Here is a 12,772-nt window from a genome sequence, read left to right on the forward strand (position 1 = left end):
TCTCACCTATGGCTGACATTTACTGAGACCTTCTATGAGCCAGGCACCAAGCTAAGCACTTTGAGTAATTCCATTTCTTCATCTCCACCTGGCCCTGCTGAAGTCAGCGCTGACAACATCCCTTTGTACAGTGAGGAGACTGAGGCTTGTGTCAGTACAGTGACTCACCTGGGGCCCTCAGCAGCAGCAAGGTGGCAGGGCTGAGATCTAAACTCAGATCTGGTCCAGAGCCCGGGTTCCAATCCCAACTCTGCCCTCAATTTGCCAGGTGGTCTTAAGCCAGGTGTTCCACCTCTCTAAGCCCCAGTCCCCTTGTTGGTGAAAGATGGACAGTCCTTCACACCTCAACTGTTGTGGGAATAGAGGGAGGTGACACAGGAGAGCTCTGTGGGGACACAGGTTCCCTTTGAATGGAGCGTCCCCTAGTTACCTATTTGGGGGCAGGAAACATTTTGCCACTTGCCAAACGATGTGACCTTGGAAAAGGCCACTGATCCTTGTGCTTCAATGGCCTCATCAGCACAGTGAGGTGACAGGGGACTGTGTAGGTGAGCTGAAATGGTACAGGGCATGGGCGTGCTCCAGTCCACCCCAAGGCTGCCACTGGCTATCCCCTGCACCCCAAGGTGGGCTTAGCCTCCAAACCCACCAAAGGAGAGGAAAAGCCACACATCAGATTGCAACAAAAGAGACTAAAGCGTGGATGTTTGTGAGGATCTTTCTCCAGTTTATTGCCAGGCCCCAACCCAATCCTGTCCCACTCTCTCCTCCTCACAGGAAGCAGGGGTCAGGGCCAAGCCTGCGGGCTCTTATCAGGCAGCCCTGCTACAGGGTGCAGGGATGGCGGTGTGTGGGCAGCTGGCAGGGAGTCCTGTGTGGTCAGGCCTACTTCAAGTCCAGCACCAGGGCATTCTGGCAGGAGAAAAAAAGCCAGGTACAGAGGGATGGGGAGCAATGACAAGGCCACTCAGGCACAGAGATGGGATGGAGCTGGGTCCATGATCAGGAGATAGAAATCAGCACAGTGTTTACACCAAGATTGGAGTAGACTCCTTTGTAACCCTAGGGTGGTTCTTTCATGTCTCTAAACCTCAATTTTCCCACCTGTTAAATGGGAACAAGCAGCCCTACAGTAGAGAGATTGAATGGGGGAAACATACATTTTCATTACTCCATGTTCAACCAGTGGTATTCAATGGAAAACCTGTATTTATGAAACACTTACCAGCTTCCCTAGGTGACTTATTTTAGTGAATCATAGCCACAGCTCTGTGAAATCAATGCCCATATTTTCATCCCCATTTTAAGCATAGACAAAGGGAGTCATAAAAAGGGGTCAAGCAGTTGTCCAGTGTGGCAGATCAAGAGAGTAGCAGAGTTCAGTTATCCTTCTGAGGAATCCCTGGCCAAGGAAGGTCCCCAGATTTTGAGGGACAGGATCTTGTTCACAGGGTTAACAAGATTATATTGATGGCCACCGGCCCTCCCCAGGCCCAGGCCCTTTAGCTGGAGGGAGGTGGGTTCTTGTTCATCACCCATTGGCTAAAAGTGTGATTGACATGTCCTCTCCCAGCCCCTCACCTCACCTCCGCTATGTCCAGCTCAGCCAGGTCATAGTTGATAGCCAGAAGATCTGGGAGTGGGAGCCCCACCTGTAGTACATCTGAGAAGTACAGAAAGCAGCATCTTACCCTGACTTTTCTGCGGTTAAGAAGCTCCCTGGAGCAGGGCAGGAGGAAATGGTACAGTGATTAACTCGTGATGTCTGCCAGCTGCATAAGCAGCGACGTACCCATCTGCCATGTACTTACTCCCAGGTCAAAATCTCACTTATGATATGAGGTCGGGGGTTGGAGTGGGATGGCCTTTGTCCCTGGACAGGTGATAATAAGACTATACTGGCCTCAAAGAGTCAGTGATGATCATCTATTCACTCCCTTTTGGCTTCCCCTTCACAGTCAGTGATGGGGGTTTTGAGACCAGCGGGTGCATGCATGTGTGTTTGTGTGTATGTGTGTGTGTGTGTGTGTGTGTGTGTGTGTGTGTGTGTACCCCTTCTTGCTTAAAATGCTCCTTGCACTAGTAAAGTTAAGCCTCACCATTGACCACTGGGGTATAGGCTTCATGGAGATAATCAGTGATGAAGTCGGTTAATTCCTTTTCCTATGGAAAGGAAAGAAAGAAAACATCCACATGCCATCCTCCAATCCATTCAGTCCAATAAATCTAATCCGATCCAATTCAATACGACCCAACACAATAGAATACAAAGAATCCATTCTGCCTCCCTCCAGCTAAGACCGGGGCCACAGCAATGGATTTTGGAGATGTCAGACAGGTTGTCCAGCTAGCACCAAAACCTGGGCTCTGGGCAACTCTGCTTAGTCTCTGCTCAGGTGACCTGTGGGCCTCGGGTTATGATGCAGGAGTGGGAAGTTCAGGAGACAGGAAGTGGTGCTGCAGGCCTAACGCTTTCTCCAAGGGAAAATCCAGCAGCTTTGTTCAGCTATTTGTCCACCACCTGTCTGTGCCTCAGTTTCCCTGGCTGTGAAACTAAGATACAGTAGCACCTATGCACAGGGTTTCTATGGGGGTTCAACATGTGCAGCAAAGCACAGGACACAGAACCTGAGGAGGGCAGCTTCAGAATTGGGCCTGAGGCTATGCAGACCAAAGAAAATAACAGCTGGGCCAACCAGCACCAGCCCAGACAGCCACTATCCCTGGCAGTGTCTCAAAAAGGAAATAGGGACTCAGGTGAAAGGACTTTCCCAAGGTCAGGAGCCCTGAGACCTCCAGATGGACTTGCTCTGTTCTCCCTATCTCCGTGCTGAAGCCTCTGCCCTGGTATCCCCAAGGAACTGAGACTGGTCTCAAACCAGACCAGGCAAAACACCTGAGACACTTACATTGAAGTTGCCAACTGATGACGAACCCCGGGACAGGCTCAGTAATCTGTGGAGAGAAGTCAGGCAGGAGATGGGGAGAGATACTGGTCAGTGCCATCAGCCCCGACCCTGGAAAAGGGGAATCCCACGAATTCCAGCCCCTCCCTGATACAGGGTTCTCCTCTATGGCCTTCAGGTGTATGTGAGTCTCGGTTTGCACGTCACCTATGATGGGACACTGAGTAATTCCCACCTTTTCTCATTCTCTTCCCACAGCTTAAACCCCCAGGCTCTCCTGGATCAGAGAGAGAACCTGGGACAGAAAGCTAGGTGATGCTGGTGGTGCCTGTGCAAGGTTCCAGGGATGCCAGCCTGGGGCAGTGGGTCCTACCTGTCCAGAGAGGTGGCCAGCTGCAGCCGGTTCTCATGCACTGAGTACTGGATCCTCTGATTGAAGTGCTGATGTGGGGAGAAAACAGAGAGGAAGCACAGGTTCCCACCAGGAGCACTATTTCCAAGCCAAAGCAGGAGCCCTCTTCTCTATCCTGTCCCCAGATACCAAGCCCAGCAGTCCCCACACTCGCAGTGCGGGCATCCTGAACCACAACCGGTACTATGGAGGACCCCAGCACACACTGTGGTCCTTTGCCATGACCTTTGCTTGACGTGTTCTCCATGCCCCACCTCCTTGACATCAGCGCTTCCCTGACCAGCTGCTTCTCAAACTTCAAGCCAACTCAACTATCACCTCCTCTGGGAAGTCCTCTGTGATTCCTCAAACTGGACTTGTGTCTCTCAGCCTCCCATATCCCCTCAGTGAGCTTATTCCTGACCTCGCAGCTGCTAAGCAATGATGTAGAGAGGAAGGAGGGAGAGAGCAGAGAAGGGTTAAATCATTGGGCCATAGTGTGCTGACCCTGCCCAGCCGCTACAGGTTCAAAGGCAGAGTCCAGGGTCAGACAGGTGACAGTGCCCAGGTCAGGCCACACAGATGAGACGAACTAAGAATATTCCATCCAGTTCTTGGCTCTCATTGAAGCCCCGCCCAGCAGCCTGGATAGCTCAAGGGTGGGGATGAGGGGGCAGACCCTACTCACCACCTCCAGGAGGAAGAGGGACACAGGGTGCTTGCCCCGCTGAGCAGCAAACATCTCCAGGGTGCCATGCAGGTGCAGCAGGCTCTTTCCTGACTTCATGGTGACCTTGGGGGACTTAGTTATCTTGATCTGAGTCACCAAGGGCTTCGGCTTGGGATAGATCTCAGCCACCTACAGAAATCCCTCACTCAGGGCCTTGGAAAAGAGCTTCATTCAGAACCAAGAGTCCCTCAAGAAAGAGCTGATTTCTACTTGGACCCAGGAAGTATGACATACAATGATGAGTGGGCCGCTTGGGTGACACAAGGAGCAAAACACACAATCTGGTGATTTCTATACCAGACCTAGGAATTGGCAGTGTGTAAAGGCTGAGCTTTCTCTGCTAAGATGCTAAGAATACTTTATGGAGAAGTATGGGACAAGGCACGTGTGGCATTGAACAGCTTCTTCCCAAGCCCCCCCATCCCCTTTGCCTGGACAACAGGGGAGAGTACAGGGTCATGGGTTAGCACTCACCTCAGGGAGGAAGTCAGCCAGGGTCTCTGTGGTTTGTGGGGGCAGTGCACCAATCTGAAAAATCACAGTCAAGGTTGGGGAAGGAAGCCCCCCACACCCATCCAAACAACCCCCCTGACTCAGGACTGTGCTCCCCCGGTCACTCCACTCTCTAGTCCAGTTGACCTGCAGAAGGATCCTCTGGGTAGCCCAGATCATAGCCGACACTTTCCAGTGCCTGCAGCTCTCAGTGTGAGGTCGAATGCTGAGAAAAAATGGGTGCATGGAAAAGCACTAAGGCAGAGGGCAGAACTGATAGATGCAATGGACAAGAAGGGTGAGAGGATGGGTTCAGGGATGGGTAGATAGGTTGACAGGGAATGGATAAACAGATGAGTAAGTGAATGGGTGGAGGACGGAGGGACCAGTGGAAGAAAAGGCACATGAATGGCTGATAGGTGGATGAATGAGTGGATGCATGAGTGAACGAAAGGAATGAAGACCAGGAGGATGAAAGGATGGGAAGACGGTGCAATGGGAGGAGGAGTGGGAAACTAAGTGAATGGACGGATGGGTGAGAGCTTCATGGAGGGTTGGATGTCCAGTGCGTAAAGGGAGGAGGAACTGACTCTCAGTGAGGGAGGGGTGCAGATGATGAGGCTGAGGAGACGGGATGGAATGGGTGGGTGAAGGGCTATGAAAGGATGGATCACAAAACGCTGGGTGGGTGGGGATGCAGGGATGTGGGTGGTAAAGGGCAGGTGCATAGATTCACTTATTCGACAGTGTCAGGCCCTATTCTAGGTGCTATGCGGATGGCAGGAAGGGACAGGTAGTTACTGTTTGGAAGGCCAGAACTAGACTGTGATTCACAAAAGCTGGCCGGATGACTGATGGGCAACAATTGGATGGCAGGAGGGGGCTAGCTAAGGTATAAGAGATGCAGTCCCATGGATAATTAGTCAGATGTCTGGACAGTCAGACATGGACAAATGGACAGAAGGATGGTGGATGGCGGGTGAAATCCTGGTAAAAACCCAAACCCAAGCCCAGACTCCTTCGGGCTCTAGTGCAGCCCACAACCCCAGGACAATTGTCAGATAGATGAAGTAGGCAGGGACTGGTTCATGTCCCTGGCAGTGAACTACCCAGAGGATCCTTCTGCAGCCACATAGAAGGCAGAGGCAGATCAGGCAGGTGGGCAGGCCCTGGACAGCTCACCAGCTTATCCTGGATTTTCACATCCAAGGACTTCTGCAGCAGGCCCAGCTCTGCAGTGAGGAAGGCGGCTGACAAGAACAGCTGAGAGGAGCCTTCGCCATAGTCCTCGGGGAGCTCAAGGGCCTCCTCAGGGTCAGTCAGTGGGATAGTTTGCCCCGTTTGCTGCTGCACCAGGGGCTGTGGGCAGCCAGGAGGAAGATGGTCGGCTATGAGGGATAGAGGCAGGTGAGCCTCAGGCCTCCAGACTAATGGGGCTCAAACCAAGCCTCGAGGCAGCAGGTCACTAAATGTTAGAGCCACAGTGGGCCTCTGTGGCCCTACCAGGATAGAAGCAGGTAAACTGAGGCCCAAGAGAATAAGGACATCAGTCACTAGACCACTGGTGCTCTGACTTTGACAGTTGGAAGCCCTAATTTATCCAGACATGGTTTCTACTTTATTCTTACAAGCCAGAGGAGAGACGTAGCCAAAAGAGGACCACTGCTCAAACCCTGCTGGAAGGAGAGGTCACAAAGAGATGACTTCTTAGGAATTTTCTTCCTCCTCCTGGAAGATATATTTCACCTTACTTCCTGGGGCTCTAGAGACCTGGATGAGGACAGAACTCTGTCCTCAACTCACTGGGGCCCCTAGCCAAGCCCTGCCTCCCCTGAGTCCCAGGGACCCCACATGGCTGTACAGTGACAGGGACAAGTGAACAAGCCCTCCTCACTGGGAAAAGCAGCGGCTATGGGAGAAGTGTGAGGGTAAAGTTGGTACCCTCAATATCAGCTGGTGGATTCAATTCATGCTTAAAGCAGAAATCAAATGACATCAGGGGAAATGGCCATGGAAGGCCTGACCTCCCACCCCAATACCCCATCCAGCCACCTGCCCCAGGAAACAGCTCCCCCAAGGCATGAGTCCAAGCTCCAGTTTCCTGGGCCCTGGAACTTACACTAAAGTCCACCTGGACATGGCTGGCTGTTGTGGTCGGTGTGGATGCCAGAGCATATCTTACGGTGCCCATATGGCCCACAGGCATGGGCTCTGTGAAGAGGAGACTCTGCTCAGAGGTGTCAACCACAGGGCAGCCCAGAGAGGCCTGAACCAAGCAGCTGCTCTCTGGTCCTGTGCCTCTCTGTGACCCAAGGCTTCAGCTACAGGATGGAGGCTATGGGACCTGTCCTGGAAATCACACTGCTCTTCAGGGCCAGAGCTGCATGCTTTCCAAGGTGTCACAGCATGGACTGAAGGAGAGTGGCAGGCTGGAGCACTGACTGTTTTACAGATGAGCAAATCAAGACTCAGAGTAAAGAAGGGGCTTTCCAGGACACACTGCCAGGGACATGAACCAGGTTTTTCTGTCCCAGCCACTGGGATGTACTTTTCCCCACACTGGAGAGGGTTGTGGACCCCAAAATATGGAAGCGACAGGTCCCGCTGATAAAAGCAACTCAAATATGGATCATCACAATTGGTATGACTCTGTAGGATGTGAGGCTTAGGGGTGGGTGCAGAATGGTTGCAGTGCTTGGGGTCCTGGGGTGCTGGAGCAAATACTGGGTGGAGAGACGAGAAGAGAGGATACAGAATCATTCAAGGCCTCAGGCTTTCCACCTGGACAGTGCAGGGGATGGACCATGGCCTCAGCCCTCTTCTAGCCCCAAGGCTGGGCTGGGAGCTGCCACTTGATTGGGGATTGAGCAATGCAAGGTGGAGGTACAGCCACCCTGCTGTCCCCACACAGGGTTAGTGGTGGCTGAGGCTCTACTCACGATTCAAGCTGGCCCATCTCTCATTCACATACACCAAGACTGCATCAATGGCTGGACACATCTGGAAGCCAGGGAGTAACCTGACTGAGAGGCCTCACTCCTCACAGCTCAGTGGGGCTCTAGGAGAAATAATCTCAAGGAACAGGTACTGGTGGGGGAAACTGAGGCCCAAGTCACACAGAAAGTCTGCAGTGGAGTCTGACCTAGCACCCAGATCTCCTGACAACAGCCCCCGGAGGTTGGTCATCTAGGCAGGGCCAGCAAGCTGGAACATGCAGGCTGCTGTCTCCCCCAATCCATGCTCCTGGCAGAGACAACACAGATGATCCCACCACTTCCTGGCAGTACCTCAGAGGCCTTCTCAGCCACTATGCACCAATCGAAGTCAGTGGCCCAAAGAAACTGTCCTTGCCACCCTTATGTAAGCAGTTCCAGCCAGGAAGACCAAGGCCACCCTGGGCCACTCACCAGGCCAGGGAGGACTTTGTGCAGGGTGCTGTCCAGGAACTTGCTGATCACCTTGGGCAGCATGCTAGGTACCGGCCCCAGATGAACAGACAGTGGGCCAGGGTCAGGGCATTGGGTAGAGGACACGAAGGGCCACAGTTAAGGAAGTCCCATGTCTTAGGGTGGGGAAGCTGGTCAGGGTGGCAGCGTGAACCAGCCCTCCTCCCAGCCACAGGGCCCTCACTTGCTTGGCAGATTGGTCTTCACGCTGACTAGGGTGATCTCACAGCCCTCACTCTTGAACTTGGGAAGTCCTGTCTCCTCATCCTGCAGAAACCGGTTGGTGGCTGTGATGTTCAGGACCACGATGATCTCCATGTTCGCTCCCGTGAAGCTGGAGGTCGAGGCAGGTGGGCATCATGGGCATCTCTGCCACTCTCCCCACCCCTCTTTGCCCACAATCTCAGCAGCTCTGAGAGGGAAGGAGGAAAGGGGACCACCCTCAGATAAAAAGAGGAGGGACCTTCCCGGAGTCACACACTCAATCTTTTCCCCTCTCCTGATTGGATGAACCCTGTCATATGCTTCAGACTGCTCAGCTGTCAACTCCACCCCCAAAGCCTTTTCTGATGCCCTCTTTCTCCCCTGTTCAAAGCTTCCACTCTTTTAGACTGATTGTTCAGTCTGTGGTTGTCTTAGTCTGGTTCCCACCAAAATGGGAACCAAGTCTGCATCATCTCAGATCACGACACCCAGATGGCACACAGCAGGTCCGCAGTAACTGTGCCCATATGGGTGACATGTTCCCCTTCCCCGTCCCCTCTTCTGCTGTACTCACCTCTTGCCAGTGATGGTCATGCCCGTGGCCACACACTGGAAGATGCCTACTCCAGGTACAAAGTTCAGTGTGATGACAGGTGTGATGACATCTTTGACCTTCATACTGGGAAGTCATGGGCACTCAGGGAAGAGAACTGAGCAGACCAGGTCCAGGCCCTTGGTCCCTCCTCCACTCCTGCTGGGAATCCTTGGGTGACCCTTCCATGCCATGTGACAGAGGTAAGCCTGTCTCCTGGGCCCACCATGAAATGTGACAAAAAGCTGGACACAAACCAATTTGAACACAGAAAGTGCTCATCACACGTGGGGCAAGACAGATGGCTAACTGTGTGACGTTGGTCTGTTCCCATCCCTCCTATAGCCCTCAGTTTCCCCATAAATAAGGAGGGGTTTGCTTAGGTCAGGGCTTCTCAGCAGTAGTACCAGAGGCATTTGGGGCAAAGCAGTTCTTCGTCATGGCAGACTGTCCTACCCTGTCCACAGGAGAATGTTTTGTAACATCTCTGACCTCAACCCCTGGATGACAGAAGCACTCTCCTCTGAGAGTGACAACCAAATTGTTCACGTAGGGGCATAATCACCCCAGTTGAGAACCACTAGTTGAGATTCAGGATAAGGAAGATGTGGTCCATGCACCTCCACCTTCCTCCCCAAGCTCTCAGCAGACACTGCTACCCGGTCACGTCCTGTCCCTGAATCCCACAGAGCCTCAGAGCCTCCCCACTGCAGCCCCACATGGCACTCGCAATGGAACCAGTCTCCTCCTATTGTTAGATGGTAGTTGGTGTCTTTTCATCTGTACTGCTGGCGATATTCTCCTTTAATTCCACACAAACTCAGCGATCTCACAGTGCGCATAGAGCATTAGAGGCTTACTTTCCAGTATCACTTCCTTCTCGAAATGATCTTGCTTACATCCCACACAGGGGTAAGCACTTGCCCAAGTCACACAGCAGGACAGCAACAGGCAGGGAAGAGGCTCCTGTGCCACTGTCACCTGCCTCCGTAGGTCTGAGCACAGCATCTCCACCCCCTCCCATCATCTCCCCCAAACCCCTTCTGCTTACTTGCTGAGGCCCTTGATGGGTTTAACCCCAGGACGCTTCTTGCCTGCCTCCGCTGCCATCTTTTCCAGGATGTGACTCTCCTCCATAGCCCTCTGGACCTCTGGGGGGCACAGGGTCAGAGAGACACTTAGCTAGGCCCCCCACTCTGCCTTCAATGGCATTAATCTCTTGGGCATCCCAAACCACTTATAGTCACTGGGTTTGGTGATGCCAGGGATCTAGAGATGAATCACACCCAACCCCTGCCCTTCCCCAGTCTACTGCGAAGAGTCTCCAGCAGTGACATTAACAAGCAACAAAAGCCATAACTGAGATAAGTGCAGGCAGCTGTAGGAGCCATGTGAAGGGTTTAGGGTCAGCAGGGACGAGCTAGAGACATCTGCCAGGAGGGTGACAAGCATTGGTCCTTGACAGAGGAATTGGAATTTTAATCAGGAGGAAAAGAAACAAAGGGTGACCTGCTGGGCAGTGGGCACAGCAAGAACAGGGATAGGGGAGGGGGAAAGTAAGGCGGAGGAGAATGAGAAATCCCTCGTGGCTGGAAGGTAGAACATAGAAATCAATTTGCAGGATGCATACTGTAGAGCCTCAAACCCCAAACTAGCGCTCGACCTTCCCCTGTGACCCAGGTGATCCCAAACTGAGCAATCAGAGGGCTCATCTGGAAACCCGTTAAAATGAGGTTCTGGCCCTGAGGCCAAATGACGTTGATTGCCCAGGGCTGGAGGCCTCAACACCCAATGACATCCTAACAGAAACCCCTCCAACATTCATAGGTTAATTCCCAGAAAGCTGAATGAACAATCCTTAGTGTTTTGTTTTGTTTTGTTTTGTTTTGTTTTGGTACCAGAGATTGAACTCAAGACCTTGCATTTGCCAAGCAGGAACTTGTGCCGCTGAGCTAACCCCCAGTCCTATGGCTAGTCTTCTATACCTGAATTTTATTCCATTTCTCTTGTGGTCATCAAAGCGGGGTAGAGACAGAAAGTAAATTTTTAACTCTTTTACCAGGGGATTTTAATTTCACATTTCATTGTATCCTGCCAGGGAAGGGCTAGTCGTCCTATTTCTCATTTACTTGCATTTATGGATGGACAGACAGCAACACAGACAGGGCAAGTGACTTGCCTGAGATCATACAGCAAGGTGATGACAGAACTGGGATCTCTCCCACATCTGCCACTCTTGCAACTGAGATATAGTCTCCAATCCCTGTGATCAGGGGCCAGCAGGGACTTCACGGCTGCTTTTCCAACTCTGATTCTAACTTGGGGGAGCTTTGGGCCTTACTCCCCCTTCCATAGAATAGAACTGCAATGACACATTGCTTACGGGTTTGGTTTGAAGATTGTAGGATGCTCAAGGCCCTGCAACACAGGCAGTTATTCCTCCCACAGCCTGTAAGCACCCTCTGCAGACTCACCGTGGTTCATGATGTCCATGCCCAGCCTCAGCAGTGCCCCAGGGTCGGCCTGCACGCCAGTCAGCAGGCCAAAGAGCGCCAGACACAGGATCTGCAGCATGGCTCCCCACCTGTGCCCGGCAGCCTGAATGGGTTGCAGCCCACAAAGCCTTTGTCCCCCCCATTGTGTCCTAGGCCCCAAAGCAGATGGAGCCCTAGATTCTGTGGGGCCAGGAGCTCTTGGACTCCAGTCAACCAGCCATCAAATATCACTATGGCTTCTCCCAAGAGACCAAGGACCATCCACATGCAAAGAGGGCCTCTGGAGTCGCCCTGTAGTGTGCGTCCCTCTTCAGGCCTCAGATTCTCCATGGACTTGATGCTCTCTGGCCAACTTAAACTGCATGTTGATGGGAGACTCATTCACAGCATTGCCTGGGTTCAGTGCCCAGCCAAGCTGGTACACAGGGAAGTGCCACCCCACTCCAACAGGGGCTCCCGCTGTAACAGCCACACACCAGGAGCACCACCACCCCTCTGTGCAGCCGTTTTCCACACAGAATTCTAACACTCAGTCAAAGCCCCTGAAGGTGCTCTGAGACATGATCTCATGTCTCAGGAAAACTGGACACTGGAAAACTGAGGCACAAACAAGGCTTCATAGCCAACGAATAGCAAACTCCATGGGAGTCTCAAGATTCAAGGTTCCCAAGAAACTCCTGCTTCCCCACCACCCCCGGCACTGCCAGGAAATGCCCCTCCAACTTACCAAGACCCGAAATCCTCCCGCCTAGCACACGTGTGTAGTTCAGGTTCACGCTTTGGCTGAAAGGAACCAAGGAAGGCCCATGGTGGTCTGGCCTGTGTCAGCGTGGAGGGTCAGGCTCCCAGACCCTTGAGAGTCACGACAAACCCCCCCACAGGCCACCTGCCCCCAGCTCATGTCTGGCCTGAACTCCTCATCCACATTATCCTAGGCCCACTATGCGGCGTGCAGGGGCACCGTGCTATCCCCTGCACCGGCCTCCTCCCCCGTCTTAAAGTCTGGAGGGAAGGCAGAGAAGGGATGGGTACATAAGGGACAGAGAGCTCAGGAAGGATTCCCCAAGGAGGAGGCATTTAGGTGGAGACCATACAGCAAAAAGCAGCCGACTATAAAGAGACAACAACGTCTATTCACCGAAGGAACACAGCTTCTCTTTCTGTTTTGTCTGTATCAATTGAACATCCACCTGACTGGAAAGTAATGGGCCTTAGCATTTCCCGAACTCCTAGAAACATACATGTGCCATGGGCAAGAGCCCAGCACCCTGTGTTCCAGGGCAAACCTCTCTGAATGTCATCCCAGGGGGCTGCAGCAGTCTGTGCCAGGGAAGCAAGGTGGAAACGAGCTTGTTAGGTCTCTCCCAGTGCCAGCCCACCTCACAGATGGGAGACAAAACACTGCCCCATCTCCCCATCTCCAGCCAGAACTGGGGCTGGGGATTCCCGTGAGTTGGGACAGAAATTTTTGCTGTCTTAGAATAGAAGTCACTTAGGGCAACATGTGGCCAGGTAC

General features: G+C 52.8%; 1 protein-coding gene across 1 annotated transcript; it reads right to left on the bottom strand.

Annotated features, from left to right (window-relative positions):
* Positions 1-706: 706 nt before the first annotated feature.
* On the bottom strand, positions 707-11,335 carry Bpifb6 (BPI fold containing family B member 6). The gene is made up of 15 exons (XM_003476642.4): positions 11,236-11,335; positions 9,813-9,912; positions 8,744-8,848; positions 8,150-8,299; positions 7,927-7,990; positions 7,459-7,519; positions 6,639-6,730; positions 5,702-5,878; positions 4,502-4,555; positions 3,986-4,156; positions 3,280-3,347; positions 2,910-2,955; positions 2,100-2,163; positions 1,587-1,663; positions 707-912 (listed from the first exon to the last, which is right to left on the bottom strand). Exons 1-15 carry the CDS (start codon positions 11,333-11,335, stop codon positions 886-888), a joined length of 1,356 nt encoding a protein of 451 aa, XP_003476690.1. The 3' UTR covers positions 707-885.
* Between the last annotated feature and the right edge of the window lie 1,437 nt (positions 11,336-12,772).

Source organism: Cavia porcellus, unplaced genomic scaffold, assembly GCF_034190915.1.
Source record: "Cavia porcellus strain 051 isolate PalLab524CR breed Dunkin Hartley unplaced genomic scaffold, mCavPor4.1 scaffold_5, whole genome shotgun sequence".
In the NCBI taxonomy this organism is placed as follows: Eukaryota; Metazoa; Chordata; class Mammalia; order Rodentia; family Caviidae; genus Cavia; species Cavia porcellus.